An 18,591-nucleotide genomic window follows, 5' to 3' on the forward strand; every position below is an offset into this window, starting at 1 on the left:
GTTTTTCCTGGATTTTTTATTCTCTCTCCTATAGCTGTTCTATCATCCAGAGCAGTCTGGTATCTTATAGGCATTAGGTTCTTTAATTGCTCTGGGAAGGAGTACCCTCTATGACTGCAGGAAAAGACTGAACCAGATTTGGCATGGGGGCCTAAAAGAGGTCAGTCATGGAGTTTTCCAGTGGCACAGGATTACCATGAATATTCCTTGTTGACCTACATTCATTAGTCCAATGCCTGCCTTTGCCAAACTCATCTGCCAGTCTAGGCCAGATGAGTCCTGTGGCATTTGGAGCCCACATGATTCTGGAGTTTGGGTGGCAGCTGGAGACTGTTTCAGAGAGGCTACAATAGGAAAATCCCAAACTCGCTCACAGGCTTGGGGAAAAAAGAAAAGAAAGCCTAGCCCTGTAGCGCTGGAGCCCCGCATGCAGCTCCAGCCTCTTCCTATAGCCAAAAAGCCACAGGCAAATGAATTTTTCATGAATTCACACTCAAAATGTTGGGTGCCAAATGTAGCATGGTTAATAAAAACCCAGAGACAGATATTGGGGTTCAACCTGAAGATCAGAAAAGCAAAGCAGCCAAGCCACTAGAGAGCTATTAGCTCAATGAATTCTTCAGGCTGAAAAAGAGCTAGTTTGTGTTTTCTCCTCTTATATTCCTCTCTATTGCTGGAATTAAAGACATGCACCACCACTAGTGTCTAACTAGTGTGACTGCTGGGTGAGTTCCAAGACAGCTAGGGCTGTTACAGAGAGAAACCCTGTTTAAAAAAAATGGGGGGGGGGGGGGTCTTTTGTATATATGGGTGTTTTATGTCTGTGTTCCATAAGATGTCTGGAGTAGGAAGAAGTCAGAAGAGGCCTAACCGACTTACACAAGGTGTCCTCTGACTTACACACACATTCTCTAAATAATTGTAAAAATAATATTTTCTCTAAATCACTTCTTACATAACATCAGTGCAGCCATGACAGGCTGTAGGCTAGCAAAACAGGTACTAGGCCTCACCCTGACGCACCACCGCCTGGCTTTTTATTAGCTTTTAAGTTCAAGAATATTCACATCCCTTTCTATTAGGGTCACAGTTAAGACTCATGTCTAGGGTAAGGGATACTTGGGAAATACTCAATATAATCCCACTTGTCAACATTAATTAAACATGGTAATTCCAGGTGTTTTCTAAGTGGCCACACAATTATATTTTACTAGCAGTGCATAAGGCTCACCACCCCCCAAAGACTTTCCCAGCACCGACAATTTTACAGATGTTCATGTATAAATGCACAATACTATAGGAGAGGACCTGCTTTGAGGAGCAACAAAACCACATCTAGACTCCTTGAAACTGGGCGTCACCTACCACCTCATATAGGTGTGCTGGGAACTGCACCTAGCTAGGTCTTCTGCACAAACAAAAGACCTCTTACATCTATACAACCTGACCTTTAGATTTAGCCAACTTTCCTAAAAATTGCCAAAGAGCTGTGCTAGCCAGTTCTCCCTGGCCTGACCCACTATTCTAAGATGTTAATCTCTTGAAATTCTCTGAGGGATATAGTCTAGCTAGCTCTTTTCTTTGCCCACGTGTAAGACCTGACTAGCTAAAATATTTGCTAAGTTTCAGGCTTTAGCTAAGCCAACTAACTAGCAGGTTCTTCCAGCACCAATAAGAAAGATTTCATTGGGTCTTCTTGTAACCCTGCTAAGCCCCAGTTTGATCATGTATGTGTAGGACACCAAATTTGAAAACTCATCTTTGCTACTTTCAGGCACAAAATCAGACAAATTCAAAGAATAGCCCTACTTGAACAAAAGACAATCAAGATTTTAAAATATCTTTATTAAATGTCAGTAAGTTCATTCCTCTTTCATCTTGACTCATTTTCTGATACAGCTCTCACTTGATCCTGTCGATTAAAAAATATGATTAATCCAAAAGAACAAAGTATCAAAATTTTTAACAATTTACTAAGGTCTAACATCAACCATTTTTTTCCTAACCCTGCTAAAAATCAAGGAATTAGTGGAAGTTTTGTAGTAGCAAAGAGTTTAAACTGCAAGGTCAGGTGCGTAGTTCAAGGGTCTTTCTAACGGTTTCCATGAAGCTCTTAATAATTCTTTGCACCACACCAAGTTTGGTGACACCTTCCTATAATCCCAGTTCTCTGGATATAGGAGGACCAAAAATTTAAATAAAAGGTCATGTTTTACTTCAAAGCAAGCTCCACGCCATCCCAGTACAAACAAGGATATCAAAATCTGACCACCATTTTACTTACCTACAGTCTTTCAGGCTAAACATACGAATTTCCTTCTTGGTTGGCCCACGTTGTGTAGTATCTTGAGAACAAATATCTTATTCCACCTATAAAACAAGATTTAAATTACATCCCATAAGTTTTAGCCTTTGTATTTTGTACTGGTATTAACAAAAACTAATTTTGGGGGGCAAAGACTGAACACTTTCTCTTTTCAAATTTTTTATGTGTATATATAGTGTTCTGTAAGAATGTCTAAATGCCAGAAAAAGGCACCACATCTCAACACAGATGGTTGTGAGCTTCCATGTGTTTGTAGGGAACTGAACCTCAGAAAGAACCCAGTTACCTCCCCAGCCCCTGAACAATTGTTCATTATAAATACAATATATAACACACAATATAGATGTACAGCATAGGTATATGTGGCAAAGACCAAGGCAGCTCTGAATCCTGCAACCACTGTGTGAAAGCACAGCTTTATTTCCTCTCTGAATTCAAGCTTGCTTTGTAACTGGTGATGTTTGTTTTAAGCATGCAGCATTTTGAGGTTTTGCAAAGAATTTTAAAAATTGTTCTTTTTTGTGGCCTTTGAGACAGGGTTGGTTTCTTTGGGAAGCCCTGGCTGCACTGGAACTAGCTCTGTAGTAGAGCATGGCCTTGAACCCAGAAATCTAGGTGCCTCTTCCTCCCGAGTACCGGGATTAAAAGAGTAGGCTACTACTGCCCAACTTAAAATTGTTTTAATGTAGCCGGGCGGTGGTGGCGCACGCCTGTAATCCCAGCACTCGGGAGGCAGAGGCAGGCGGATCTCTGTGAGTTCGAGACCAGCCTGGTCTACAAGAGCTAGTTCCAGGACAGGCTCCAAAACCACAGAGAAACCTTGTCTCGAAAAAACCAAAAAAAAAAAAAAATTGTTTTGATGTGTTGAGTGTTTTGGGTAGTCCCATGGAGGTCCTACAAATCAAAGCCAGGTATGAGGCTGCACGCAAGGCAAGTGCTCCCTCCAAATTCCTATACTTTCACACATCTTGGTAAATTTTTGAGAACCAAAGAATTTTCAGCATCAAGGCTCTAACTCAGGTCCTAAAGCTCACATTTCTAAGGATACTTACTTCAAGTAAAGACTCCAAAATCAGCCAACATCAATCATTCTCACCTAAAGAATAATAAGAAAATGTTAATATGGAAGACAAGGGTATAAGATAAAGGCTTGAAAAATGCTAGTTAACTTCCAAACTTAAAAGAGCAAAATTCCAGAGATTAAAGACTGGAATAAGTTGTAGCACTTTTAAAAAAAAAAAAAAGGAAGAAACTTTATGGGGGGAATCTAAAATTATTCTTTCTGTAAGTACTAAGTAAATGACAGAATTAGGATGAAGACTATCTTCTTTAAAATGCAAAAGCCTCATTTCCGTTTCCACCAGTCTGAGCACAATGAAGTTTGACTGCAACCCAAAATATACTATCCCTTATGTGAAGGTGTGTGACAACGTCTACCTTACTAAGTGAGTCATGAGCTCTACAGCACACCCTGCTTCCCCAGTCAATTTGCTATGGCTTTCCTCCCTAGGTAGAATAACCTCCAGGAGTGCTTTGGTCCCTTTCCCACAGCACACAACACTGCAGTTCTTTACCCTGCAACCCTATGCATTTGCCTCAATCTTTGTCCTCCAAGTCCTCACTGTGTTTTAAAGTTAGGGCAAGGAAGCTATGCCTTACTGGAACAGCAAGGAAAGTTTTTCTGAGGGAGAAGTCAATGGCCTGGCACGGTACACAAGAAACAGAAAACTCAGCCTTAAATTCAAGTTCCAGGTTTTTCTTCCTGCCTGTATCATTACTGCCACAGGTATATGGGATAGTTCTGTTGCACATGGACCCTCCATAAGGGATACTATATCGTTTTGCATTCTTTCCCCATTCTCCAATTATCCCTATTCTATGTCCAGGCCCTTTTCATCTTCAATTTTTTCTCCAGCACTGGTGTTCAAAACACTATTTTTATGGTTGGTTATCAATAGCTGTTGAGATTTCCACATTTGCATCTAAAAAATTGCCAATCATTATCTAGCAGCAATGACAGATGATAAAGGAGCAGTTAAATCCTCTGGATTCTCTCCCTAGTAGGGAGCCATTTGAGAACTGCACTAGCTAGACAGCACTAAACATTATCAGCTAAAGCCAAAACCGAGAAAAGGCCCAGAACAAACACCCCAGAGCTCTAAAACCTATCCAAAATCATTAACACAAAGGCAGCAGTAAATGCAGGACTGTGGATCATGTCACTGCAGCTGACAATGATTAACAATAGGAGACATGCACCCCCATTAAAGTCCAAAACTAATCACACGCATCTCTTCATTAGGGCGAGTGAGAGTATGCATTGCTGGTAGGCTGCGAGCAGCCTTTTATCAAGAGCACCCATTGTATCTCTTTCATCTTTCAGAAAGCACCGGGATCTGCTCCAAGGGCCTAACAGTACGATAATACATTCTGGCATCACACCTCTGAACCTAGGTTTTCATTTAAAAAAAAAAGTATTTATTTTGGTTGCAACAAGGTTATGAAATACAATGCAAGCACCTCAGTATATAGTATTACTGAAACCCATTTAATTCCCAGTCTTTTTTTTTTTGAGTGGTTCAAACCCCAATATACTGTAAAATTCACAATTTACACCTACATACAAATTAAACTAGCCGGAATCTACTTAAGTTAATGGTTTCTCATTCTGAAGTACAAAAGCCTAATCTTAAAAAGCAGACCAATGGGGAAAAAGCCCCCACCCCAAATTCCCTAAGTCCATATTGTATCAAGTATATTCTCTGCAAGTTGTTACTGTTCAGAATAAACCTGAGCTCTTGTTGTTAACATTGAAAATCGCAAACTGAGCCACGGTAGCAAGCTTGTGCTACCGATTTAACAGACTATGACACTGCAATACCCCCATCAGGGTTCCAGGCAGGAGAGTAATACTCAAGTCACACTGTAGGTTTGTATTCTATAAGGAACTAAGTCACCATTGTTTTCATCTATCAGTAATCACAAGTTGTTTGCTTGGAGTAAATACAAATCTGCCCCACCATCTGACTTGCCTGACCAAAAGCAAGCCATTTTTCTTGATACAGTGAAAGAAAATTCTCACAGTCCTGACGTTTTCAGCGGCACGTATGCAAAAGGAACCAAATTTCCAGTTATAGAGTAGGAAGCATTATGAGTGGAAGCTGTTTTCTCATGCACGCTACCTACTAAACACCAAGGTTTAAACTGATTAGGGTCTAGAACAACAGTGGATAGAAAGCTCAAGTCCTAAGCAACAAAGGAAAATGCTTTGAAGACTTATGTATTCCTGGGATTATTATTAAACATTTTGGATTGTAATCAATCACATCCCTAAAACTAGGGCACGAAGTTCAAAGAGCTACTCTGAACAATGCACTCACTCTACAGAATACGACGAAGTCTTATTGTGGGGAGCAATTCCCAATGTTTTCAACTGTAGGAAAGCCAGAGTTTCACACTACTTTCCCCCAAGTTTAGAGTATAAACATACTTAGGCAAGCCACATAACTTGAACTGCTCATAAGATTCCCATCTAAGCCCATGTTAGTAAAAGTGTTCCCATGAAGCCCATATCTGGAAAAATTTGATCACATTACAAAAAGAAACAAAAAATAAAATCCAAAAAAACCCCACCCCGACCCTGTGTCATTTAGTCTTATTCAACCTGCAAAACAAATTACCAAGATTGCATCATGGAATTAGACACTGCTGACCAATGGGAGACCAAGTCTTGCTACTAAGGAGACTAAGTGTCACATACTACAAGTCTTCTCCAAGGTGCTATGAGCACCCCAGGTCAAGTATGGTTTATTTCCCTCCCCCCACCACCAGATGTGTTCCATTTTCTCTTCAGTTACAATGTAACTAAAGAAAATACACAAAACCTCAAGACACACCAGATTCAAGTTTGCATTTTTTTCTGAGATCTCAAACAACACTGAATTCTTCCTAACAAATTACAGATCTAAGCCCACACCGATTTTGAATTAACCTAGCTTATCATACAAGTATCAGGTGCTGCACTGTAATTTCACTGTCAGAAGTGTGATGTCAGAATGCCCACTGAATAAAAGCACATAGCAAGTCACCAAGTTAGATTATATTGCTTGTTACCTACCTGTATGCAGTCGGCAATGAGAATCTTGGAGCAAGCAGGAATACTACATCCGGGTCCTAATGTCCATTGCCATTTGCGGTACTACGTTCCTCACAGTTACGCACTGCAGAAATGCTGGCTAAACGCAGTTATGTAGCAGGCCACTACTTTAATAGTGCACAATTGCAGTCCAAGAACACCACAAAACATTCCGCCACAACTTTGTGGCTTGCCCAAGCCAAATACCTAAATTTTTTATCTGCCATGCTATGCCACTTGTAAGAACTTCACAGGTTTATCACTACAGATTCCCCAGATTATCTGTATTAGTGGTACAACACACATAAAGAGTGGTGGGTTTTAATGTACTTAGGAACTTACTGTCCTAAGGACAAGAGACTATGCTCTCACCACATAATGTATGTATGTCAATGCTTATAGCATGCCTATCAAATATATTACTGTCTTAAGAGATTAAAACCTTTTTTTTGGGGGGGGGGGTTGAGACAGGGCTTCTCTGTAGTCTTAGTTTTGCTGGAACTAGCTCTTGTAGACCAGGTTGGCCTCAAACTCATAGATCCACCTGCCTCTGCCTCCTGAATACTTGGATTAAAGGCATGCACCACCACCTCTCTGTTGAGAATGAAACTTTTTTAAAAGGAGAAAAATTTTTCGATTGTATCCTACAAACATAATTTTGAGGAAGTTAAGGAAGAAATAGGTGCAGGTGATTTCTTCCAAGAGAAAATGTCTAAAATACATCCTATTATCTCCCCCTCCCACCCTAAGTTTCTTTTTTAGCTTTTGGTTCAACTGCTCCAGTTGATTTAAATTCACTCTTAGGCTAAAACCATCACATGTAAGACTTGTTGTAAGTCTCAGTAGTTTACAAACCCTTGGTACACTGATCAAAGTCAATGTTGGTTGACACTATGCAACCTTATCTGCTAAACACTGTTTAGCAACTCTACAGCCCACAATAAAGGCTATCAAAGCCACAACCTCAGGAAATTATCCTTTACGCAGCCTTCACCACTCTTCAAAGGTATACTACTACCAAAAGCTTATTTTAGGGGTCTGTGCCAGCATCCCTTATAAAGAAAGGCATGTAATCTGAAAAATAAACTGAAACATTAATTTTATAGGCAGATTTTCCCATTTCCCCTCCAGCCCCCACCCACATACATTCAAATTCACCCTCTATGGGTGTCCCATGAACACCCCTCAATTTTCTCATTATTATGGTCCCTACTATACAATTCAACTAAATGACCTTTCAAATCCAGACCTTTGTTTCCGTACAGAAAACCTTTATGTACCATCAATTGTTAACTTCACTTGGGCCAAAAACTTCCGAGTGCTAAAATTATGATGGAACTACCTATTTCCAAGTGTACTGGTGAAGAAAAATGAATGTATTTCTTAAGGAGATTTTCTCTCTTAATACACCATATACCTGTCAATCATAAAACCATTTGGTGGCATCCTTATAATCATCCACTAGTGTTAACTTTTAAAAATTACGGTATTTTCCTATTCATGAAGTACTCAATTGTTTTCACAATAGGTCTCCTTTTGTACTCAAGCACAATACTCAACTTCAGCAAGTGATTTAGAATTTCTTTTGCCAATTAGCACCAAGGATAGAGGTGAAAAGGATGAAGACATTTCATAGTGAAAGTTCTATAATGTATAGAGTTGAATGGAAATGTAACTAACAACAGAGCCAAGCCATTCAATTCCTTTACATACTGTTAGAAGATTTTCCTCTTAACATATTTACACTGGGAAGAAAATCAAGCTCCCATTATACTCAAAGACAACAATAAACAATCTACTTTATTATTATCAAGTCAGAAAGTCTCTTGTTCTAATGAGAAATTCAATGAAGTTGACAATCAACTAACATCATAGAAACACCCCCAAGCTTACAGTGGGAGGAAAGAGTATTTATACTATGTAGCCTGAGTAACTCTCTCCAAGTTTAGTACTACGTTAAAAAGAATGATATAAAAACATGCCAGGTCAACTCCATAGTTAGAATGGTTACTGGCAGTCCTACTTCTTGTCAACTAGCTCTTAAAAGAGAACCAGTAATTTTTTTCAGACTACAGATGTTGCTCAATATAAGTAGCACAGGAGGTGTATGTTAAAGAGTAAATAAGGCTAAACCTACCTTATGGTTAACTAACCCTTAACTCTTCAGACTAAATCCCAATCTTTTTAAATCACTTGAAGTAATACATGAAAGGCTTCATGTTTAACAATCTTTAATTCAAATGCAAAAGTTCAATACAAGCCAATCGTAGGGCTTGGGATTTATTTGTTTAAACAAAACAGTAGGGGAAATGCAACAAGATGATCTTTCCATTTTCAAAAGCTTCGAAGGAAAGGATCATAGATAGGGCCATAAGGGATCATTTAACCAAACCCCCTTTCTCTCACTACCAGTAGTTTATACCCATTCCATAATCTTAATACATGTTCCTGAATTAAGATTTACAGTTCAACTTTTCTAAAATAACCATTTAAAAATGCTTAGCACCAGCTTGCTTCCTATAATGCCAAAGAAATCCTAACTACTTCAATATGCATTTCTTTTTAAAACAAGGGGGGAGAACACCATTTGCAGAAAGCAATACTTAGCCTCCAGATACATTTCCCAGAAATGGCATATGCCACTCAAAGGCCTAGACACGCTCATGCTTTTCAAGTGGAATACCTAGCCTAAATGTGCATAGAAGCATGAATGGCAAAGTTGAAGATCAATATTATAACTATTTTTCTATTTATTCGAAGCACAGTAAAAAAAATGGTACACTTTGGAAATTCAGTGGCACAAGGTACACTGCCATTAACTTGAGAAACATTATACAGTTTAAAAAAAAAGTAAATAAAAAGAATTTTTTTCTCCTGTTGCAAACACTGCGTTACATAATTTTACCTGCCCAAACAGACCATTTACAAATATCAGGTCAATAAACTGCTAACATCCATAAAAAGGTAGCTTTCTTACTAAAATGCAAGAATTTAAAAGTGGTATCTAAACAAGAAAAGACAAAAACAAACTGGAATGAAAGCCTAGAATCTAAAATCGGGGTTTCTTGTTTGGCCCTTCATACTCTTCTCGCCCTCTACCATACCCTGCTGGAGTTCCAGGACCCATTCCTCTAGGACCCTGTCCACCCACAGGACCCGCACCTCCCTGCCCAAAGCGCTCAGTACGCTATTGGAACAGTAAATTAACAGTTCATTAAATGTAGTTGATGTCCATGTGTGTTAAGTAAATATTTTAGAAGGTTCCGTAGTCAACGTTCGTCGATACAATCACCAATGAGTCGATCCACAGGTACCGGGAACATAGAAAGGAAAAAAGGGTAATTTGAAAATTAGTTTACGATAATACATGCCTTGTGGTATGTTCCCACTTGAGCCATTCTCATACACCTGTTTCAAAGAATAGATCTTCCCTGTAGTGCTAAAAAATTTAAGAATTAGTGCAGATGTGAAAACCCATTCCAAAATGAGTTCTAAGAAATTCACATCAGATTAATCCGCTGAAAACACTTGTCCAGGCATGAACAAAAAATGATCTCCAAGCCTAACAAGCCCAATCAGACAAAGGCAACTCACTCAGCGAAGTGACAAGAACCTACTCACCAGTTAGTGGCATGTGCTGCGTAAGAAACCTTGTGCTTTTCAAGATCTTAAGACACATCTGCTAAGCTGCAGAAATCTTAAAAGGTTGAAATGAAGCTTAATAAAATGCTAGACTACAAAAGAAAAAGCACAAAAATAGCACCTAATAGATTTTTTTTACTTAACCGGCACAGTACCTTGATCAAAAACTCATGTTGCCACAGTCTCACAGCACATCACACTTCAGAGCCATCACTAGAAACCAGACACTGACATGCACAGTATGTTTCTTTCTGCATTGTTACAAACACAATATACAGCCCACCAATTCAAAAGTCCAACTTTTTCTTAGTTTTGGAGTGAACTGTCACTTTGCTATGATTCCATGTTTTAGGTTATCTCCCAAACCTATCACCAAGCTAGGGTGACTGCATTAAAACAGAGTGACTTCACTACTCCATCTAGTTTTAGGGACTTTCACTTTAAACAAGAAGTAAAATAAAACCCACATATCCTAACAAGAGAATCCTACAGGCATTCCATTACAATTCTACTCAAAATAATCCAGTTACTGGTCATTACTGAAAATAAAAAATAAAGAATGCACCAGGCTTTAACTGTTCCTACCAACTTAAAACGAAACACTACAGAACTGCTTGAACAAACTACTTTCGGTCTGTTACTTTTGAAAAAAAAAAAAATCTTCAAAACTGTATGGCTTCTATAAAAGAGCTAAAAAGAAAAATTGAGGCTTCAGAGTTATATTACAATAGCTAAGTAAGAACTCATAGTTGTTAAATGTATAAACCTCTTTCTAGACAGAACTTAAAGAATACATGTCAAATTAGTCAACAAATTTGATATATACACCTGTGCCTTCTAGAAAGGCCAAAATGTTAATTATATTTGATGAAACCTAACAGCACTATATCCAAACCATTTATAAAGCTAACTTAAAATGTTTTCAATGAGGCCTCACACTAAAACCTACATAGAAAATAAGTCCTGAGCTATGAAATGAAGCTCACTTGTGACAAAAGCCTACCGGTGAATTACTTAGATTCAATTTAGTTGCAAAAATTTATTCCCACCAAAATCCATTTCCCTAAGTAGCACTCTACAGTATAGCCACTCACACCAGAATTCACTTTGCTGTTGTAAATAAAGCACCTGACAGGCTATCTCAATAGAGAAATCAAGATTGCATCAAGGGGTTCAGAAGGAATGCACACAATCAGTATGCTGGATTTACTGTTGACTTTTGCTACCCTGTAGCAAAGTAGAAACATCAGTTTCTTTTAGATGTTACCTACAGAGAGACCCAACAGATGGGATACGACGAGTCAAAACACTAGACAAGTTCTTTTTCATGGGCTAGAAATAGAAACCACACCAATTATAGGCCAAAGTCCTACCTGTCACTCTAACATGCTTAAGGCTATATATACAAGCCTTGAGTTTTTGACTGATTCCTACTTATGGCAAATACCAGCTTGAAGAATGGCACTGTGCCATTTCTTTCACTTGGACAAAGAAAAACCATATCTAGCATGTAAAATTTGGATTTGCCATGCACTGAAGGTTCAATAGTGCACAGACAATAAAATGGAAAACACCTATCTACTTATTGCCAAAGATAACTCCACATACAACAGCATTGACTCCTTGTTGGCAACCAGATCTGTTTCGGTTACCACTCACATAGTTAGTTCTACATTGCCAAAGTAGTCCTCAGTATTGTATATAGTTACAAGGTGGGGGAACTAAAAGTCCAGTCAGCTACTTAAAAAGAGAGAAAAGGGAGAAGAAAACAAACACTTAAGTCATGAAATTAAGAATTTCCTTTGTACTATATCCCACAGGATACATTACCATGTCGCTTCCCATCATGGAACCACTCATGGTTGCTGGTGGAACTCCAGGATTAGCTTCATAACCTATGCCACCACCACCACCTAGAGGTGGAAATTTCTGGCCTCCTGAACCATAGGGATCTAGGAAACAAAAACAGTGGTTATACCAACAGAATACTGTTGCTCAGGGTTATGCCCTTAATTTGTTTCTCTCACTTACCTCCCATGTTCATTGTTCCACCACCACCCATTCTCATGTCTCTTTCTCTCTGTGGGGGAAAAAAAATAACTCTTACTTATATGTGAAACCTACATCACAAGAAATTTATGTGGGCTTGGGAGTCACAAACTCCAACACTTAGAAGACAGAGTCAGGTAGATCACCATTTGACACCAACCTAGGATAGAGAATTTCAGGCCAGCCACATCTACAAAGCAAGACCATGCCTCAAAAAAAGCATGTTTTTCTATTTGATTGTGGTATGCAAGTGTCGTGAAAACTGGTTAGACTATCAAAACAAAGGAAAGGGGCTGGAGAGATGGCTCACTGGTTAAGAGTACTAACTGCTCTTCCAGAAATCCGGAGTTCAATTCCCAGTAACCACATGGTGGCTCACAACCATCTGTAATAAGATCTGGCGCCCTCCTCTGGCGTGCGGGCACACACGGAGGCAGAACGTTGTAATGCATAATAAATAAATCTTTAAAAACCCTCCAGGAGCCGGGCGGTGGTGGTGCAAGCCTTTAATCCCAGCACTCGGGAGGCAGAGGCAGGCGGATCTCTGGGAGTTCGAGACCAGCCTGGTCTACAAAAGCTAGTGCCAGGACAGGCTCCAAAGCTACAGAGAAACCCTATCTCGAAAAACTTAAAAAAAAAAAAAAAACCTCCAGGGAGTTGGGTAGTCGTGGTGCATGCCTTTAATCTCAGCACTGGGGAGTCAAGGCAGGTGGACCTCTGTAAGTCAAAGCTGTTACACAAAGAAAAAAAATAACTACAAAAAACCCAAGCAAACAAAATTACATGAAATGTGATCTAATACCACACAATACAAGACAGCTCTATCAAGAGATACATTTACAAGATTTACAAGGAGTAGATTTTTTTAAATGCTCATCAGTACCCACAGGCTAGGCTCCACAAGACAGCTCCAATTAGGCTACAACACAAAACTTACTGGGTCCATGTAGCCCATCCTGCTGTAACTTTCTTCTCGTTGACGTCTCATTTGCTCTTCCATCTCTCTTTGGCGTATCATCATCTCTTCCTCTCTTCTACGCCGTTCCTCCTCTTGCCTACAAATGTTTTTCAGGTGCATAAAGTTTCATCTCTACCTTACAATTTATACTTAAGAAAGAGGCTAGCAAGGTATGGTGACCCATGCCTTTAAAACAGAGTGCTCGAAAGCAAAGGCAGAAAGGGATCTTGAGCTAGTGCCATGAGGCAATGACTTTTTCAAAAAGAGTTAGTGGTGGTTTGTATTAGAATTTTACAAAGTGTAGGTTAAATATATGTTTCAAAGTCTATATGACATAACCATCTACAAACTGCAGCATTCTGAAAGAATAAGTTTTCCTAATGCACACGTGCACTTAGTACATTTTGTCTACAAGGTAGAAGTGAAGGCTGAATTTAACACTATACCTCAACTGCATTTCTTTACGTTTCTGCATTTCTTGACTGTGAAGTTCTTCCATGCGCCTCAATTCTTCCTGGCGTCTCATCAAATCTAAGCATTGGGAATTAATATTTTTAGATTCATGTTCGTGAGGCTGTGGCCATTTCAAAAATGTCAACTGATCCTTACCAGTAAAATTCAGAGGCTTTTTTACCTTGGCGCAAAAGATTTGCTTGATGCTCATGGTAAGCATCTTCCATTTCACTTTCCAATTTATCTTTTGCATCTTTCATGTTTTTCTCAACTTGTTCCCTTTGCTGTTTTTCCATTTCATCTAAGGACTTCCATCGTTGAGAATATTCATACTCAAATGTGCCATGCTGAGCAAAACGAGGAGGTGTTTCTCTCTCCCTGACAAAGCAAAGTTTATATAAAGCCAATTTGAGAGTGTAATATTACCTGACTTCCTTAAAAAAAAAAAAAAAAAAAAAATCAAAACTTTAACTAGACCTTTATTTAATTCCAGCACTTGGGGAGACAGAGACAAGCAGATCTGAGTTCCAGGAGAGCCAGAAGTACAGAGAAACCCTGACTTGAAAAAAAACTTAAGTACCTGTGAGCATATAGGCCCAGCAGTAAAGCACTTGTATAAACATGGAACATAATGTACAATGCCTTGGACTTGATCCCCAGTACCAAGGACAAAGAAACACAACACAGGATCCTTTCCCTATATTATTGTATTGTTAAGATCCCCAACTTGCAACTCTGCTCAACTTTGTTAAGAAACACAACTTAAATCAGAATGCTATGGTTAAAAGGGCTGGAAAGATGGCTCCGCAGTAAAAAGCACAGCTCTTGCTCCAAGGGACCCATGTTTGCTTCCTAGCATCCACAAAGCTATAACACCCTCTTCTTGTCTCCTTGGGAACCAGGCACACAAGGTGCACAGACGTACGTGCAGGCAAAACATCCACACATTAAAAACTAAACTGAGCTGTGCGGTGGTGGCGCGCACACCTTTAATCCCAGCACTCAGGAGGCAGATGGATCTCTGTGTGTTCGAGGCCCGTCTGGTCTACAAGAGCTAGCTAGTTCCATGACAGGCTCCAAAGCTAGAGAAACCCTGTGTCAAAAAAACAAAACTGTACTTTGTAAGCACTGCTTAAAAAAGGGTTTCTGTCAACACTTTCACTCCCCTGAGCCCTTTGCTTTAATCTCCAACTTTTTGAGACAAGTCTCCCTGGCCCTGGCTGCTCTTCCAAAGGTCCTGAGTTCAATTCCCAGCAACCACATGATGGCTCACAACCATCTGTAATAAGATCTGGTGCCCTCTTCTGTACTGTAAGATACATGCAGGAAGAACCCTGTATATATAATAAATAAAAATCTTTAAAAAATAAATTAATAAATTGTATCGAATCAAGGAATAAGTTATGATATGACATAAAGGCATGATGGCGTATGAGTTCTAGGCCAGTCTGGTCTACAGGGAGGTCCTAAGTCTAAATTTAAAAGAATTAAAAGACAGAGTAGGAAAGAAACACCACTTTCCCCATTTTCTATCATCCAGGCTAATTTTCCCACCAACACCAAGCAGATCTCATGCATTTTAAGCATTTGTCTGGGTCATATGTGAATGTACTTAAAAACTTCAAGTTCTGCCTGTCTTGGCACAGACTTTTAATCCCAGCATTCTAGAATGCAGACAGGTGGATTCCTTGGTTTGAGGCCAGCCTGGTCTTTTTACAGTCAAGGCTACAGAGAAACCTTGATTCCAAAAACCCAAAGCTACTCCACCCCAAAATCCTCCCCCCCCCAAATCTGTCTAAGCCAGAAATCTGTATAAAGCATACTCAAGCAACATTGTAAAAAAATATTCCTAGAGAGATGGCTCAGTAGTTAAGAACACTGACTGTTCTTCCAGAGGTCCTGAGTTCAATTCCCAGCAACCACATGGTGGCTCACAACCATCTATAATGAGATCTGGTGCCCTCTTCTGGGGTGTAGGCAGGCATGCAGGCAGAACACTGTACATAATAAATAAATAATTTAAAAAAATATTCCTAAAACTTGGCTTAATGGATCACACCTATAATCCCAGCACTTGGGAGACAGAAATCAGGATTTGATTTGGTCAAGGTTTGGTCAGCCTGGCCAACATAAAAGATTTCTACACCAACTAGAGATACACAGCCAAAACAAACAAAAAACAAACAAAAAAAATTCTAAGCAGAATTATAAAAGTACTAACTTCTCTTTGAGTACCAAAAAGCTTAGTCTTACTTTTGATACATTGGATTCTTCTGGGCCAGTTTTTCAGGAAGACCATCTTCATCATCTAACTGTTCAAGAGGTTCCACAATGACTGGGCGAGGAGTCCTAGTAACAGAAATGATTCCTCACCTTAACTTCCTTCCAACTTTATTTTAACTATCCCCCAAATTGATAAAAAAAAAAATATCTCATAAACAAAAGACAACTTACGTTGTCAATAGGAAAACACCTTCACTGCATCTTTCAAATGCTTTTCTTGCTGCTGGCTTTGAAGCAAATTCAACAATCCCTTTCCCTGTAGATCTTCCACGATCATCCACAATTACAACAGCCCTTTCAATAGGACCAAACTGGCTAAAGGCTTCTTCCAACAGTTCATTAGAAACATAGGGTGAAAGATTCCGAACAGAAAGGGCTGCAGCGTGTGTGGCAAAGCGAACCCGAAGCTGTCTACCTCTCATAGGAGTATCATCAAGTTCAGCTTTGGCGATTTCAGCCAAGGCTCTAGATTCCTGTAAATATCAGAAACATTGTAAACCGTTCCAAACCTAGCAATGTCCAATGAATGTATAAATACCCTTCCTATTTCCAAAACTCAACTGAAGTTGAGTCTTCTCGCAGCCCCTCCCAGCATCCCGAGGGCAAAAGGTCTGTCTTTGCTTCTTTCTCCCAATACACACTATATTGATCTGTATCGACGGTGAAAAACTTAAAGGCCAATTAATTCTTTACATTTAATACCAAGCCTTCAAGAGTTTACAGAAGTAAAAAGGAATTATGACACTTCTTTCTAGTTCGTATGTAAAAAACAAATCAAAAACACTCACAAGTTTAATGAACCCGAACCCTTTGCCTTTGTTGATAAAAACTTCTCCGGGTTCTCCATATTTAGCAAACAGTCTTTTGAACTCATCCTCTGTGATATCAGCAGGTAGGTTCCCCACAAATAAACGACAGCGTTGTGTGTAAGTTTTTTCTCCAGGCCTCCGCAAGAGAGACAAATTGGCTTTAAATCCCTAATGAAGAAAACTGTAATTCAGACACCAAAGCAGAAAACAAAAACAAACAAAACCAATTCTGGTTGTCCCAAATAGGCCGTATCACCCATTCGTAACGATTCTTTTTTTCTATACAAACACTGCCAGGTTGTTACCATATTTGGGGACCCAACAGGATCTCCAACTCTACCATCAGAAAGAAGCCGTGGTCATACAAACTGCTTTAAAGACACCCGCCTTTACCAGCAAATGCCAATCAACAAGAAATGCTGACGTCAACAAACACATCTAAGAGAAAATGAAGACGGGAACTGCGCTCACCTGCCCTGTCCTCTCCAACATCACTGAAACGCACTAGAGCGCTCCCAAGGGACGGCCTGCTTCCTGCACCCCACCGCTGAGCGAACAGCTGCCCTCCCGAGGCGCCTGCATTCCTGCAGGAAGCCAATCCCCACGCAAACTACTTTCCCCGCCGGGCTTCAGCCCCGCCTTCGCGAGCTTGCGCAGGCGCGCTTCCGGCTGGCAACAAAATGGAGGCCGGGGCTGCCGCGGGCGGGGGGGGGGGTAGTGGAGGGGGGGAAAAAAAAACGCCGAGGGTAGGAAGGCGCCGCCATCTTAGGGGAACGGACCGCTCGCTCGTGGAATTACTCACCTCTGAGTCGGATATCTTTTCTTCTGTGCGGGCTGCCGGCGCTCCGGGAGGGGGCCCCTGGTGGTGCTGCTGGTGGTAGGGCGGGTGGTGCTGGCGGCCCCCGCGGGGCTCCCCGCCACCCCGGTGAGGTGGCTTCGGGTGGCCACCGGGAGCGCCCATGCCCGGGCCACCTCCGGGCTTAGGCCCACCAGGCATCTTGCCGCCTTTCGGGCCGCCTGGGCCCGGGCCTGGGCCTTGCTTAGGCCCGGGCCCAGCGCCAGCGGCGGGTGGAGGCGGAGGGCCGCCGGTCTGTGGCGGGGTGGTCGCCACTCCGCTGGTCGGCGTCGATGGCGGAGGCGGTCCTGGGGCAGTGGATGTGACGGCGGGCGGCGGGGTCGGAGCGGGACCCGGGCCAGGCGTGGCGCCGGTGGCCGGGGGATTGGCGGGCGGGGCCGAGCCGGCGGGAGGCGGCGCAGGGCTCACTCCGGGCGCAGCGCCGGGCCCTGGGGGGACGACGGGCTTGGACGAGTCCTGCGGCGGCGGCGGGGGCTGCTGATGGGGCGGCTGGTGCGGCGGCGGCTGCTGGTGCGGCGGGGGTTGCTGCGGCGGGGGTTGCTGCGGCGGAGGCTGCTGCTGCTGCTGGTGCGGAGGCGGAGGCGGGATCGGTGGCTTCGGGCCGCCAGGGCCCGGGCCCATGGGGCCGCGGTTCTGGTTGAGGCCCATGCCGGGCGGCGGTGAGCGGAAGTCATGAAGGCCGCCGCGGCCACCGCCTCCTCCACGCCGGTGAAAGCCGCCGCCGCCACCGCCGCGACTCCGGAACCGATCCCGAGACATAGCTGCAGTCAAGGGGCGGTTGAGGCAGAAGCGGAGAAGACGCTCGGGGAACGTGGATGCCACCTTGCTTCACACAAAATGGCGGACGACACAAGCTGCGCGCCGCCTTTGTCCTCTTCTTAAATAGGCCAGTTCAGCTTGGCCCGCCTTCCCTAGATTGACAGTTCGCTCGGCCAATAGAAAGTACAGTACTTGATGATGACCCGTTAATCCTCCCTATTGGCTCCCTCGAGAGAGGCGGGAAGAAGGGAGGGGCTAAGGTTTCCATTTGACCTATGAAGGGATAAGGAGTTGTGAATACGCCTCTGTGATTTGTTGGAA

At 41.8% G+C, this 18,591-nt stretch overlaps 1 protein-coding gene across 2 annotated transcripts; it reads right to left on the minus strand.

Annotated features, from left to right (window-relative positions):
- Positions 1–1,826: 1,826 nt before the first annotated feature.
- Sfpq (splicing factor proline and glutamine rich) lies at positions 1,827–18,379 on the minus strand. 2 transcript variants are annotated; one of them, XM_041651313.1, is made up of 12 exons: positions 17,458–18,379; positions 16,635–16,823; positions 16,018–16,319; positions 15,817–15,912; positions 13,745–13,941; positions 13,557–13,641; positions 13,090–13,207; positions 12,135–12,183; positions 11,934–12,055; positions 3,379–3,422; positions 2,285–2,370; positions 1,827–1,912 (listed from the first exon to the last, which is right to left on the minus strand). In XM_041651313.1, the coding sequence occupies exons 1-10, from the start codon at positions 18,268–18,270 to the stop codon at positions 3,399–3,401; spliced, it is 1,995 nt and encodes a 664-aa protein (XP_041507247.1). In that variant the 5' UTR covers positions 18,271–18,379; the 3' UTR covers positions 1,827–1,912; positions 2,285–2,370; positions 3,379–3,398. The 2 variants fall into 2 exon arrangements, with proteins under 2 accessions (XP_041507247.1, XP_041507246.1); XM_041651312.1 differs by lacking the exons at positions 1,827–1,912; positions 2,285–2,370; positions 3,379–3,422 and adding an exon at positions 8,244–9,648 and having other exon boundaries at positions 17,458–18,378.
- Positions 18,380–18,591: the final 212 nt, after the last annotated feature.

This window comes from Microtus oregoni, unplaced genomic scaffold (assembly GCF_018167655.1).
Source record: "Microtus oregoni isolate MIOR12 unplaced genomic scaffold, Mior012 000005F_ref0000423, whole genome shotgun sequence".
In the NCBI taxonomy this organism is placed as follows: domain Eukaryota; kingdom Metazoa; phylum Chordata; class Mammalia; order Rodentia; family Cricetidae; genus Microtus; species Microtus oregoni.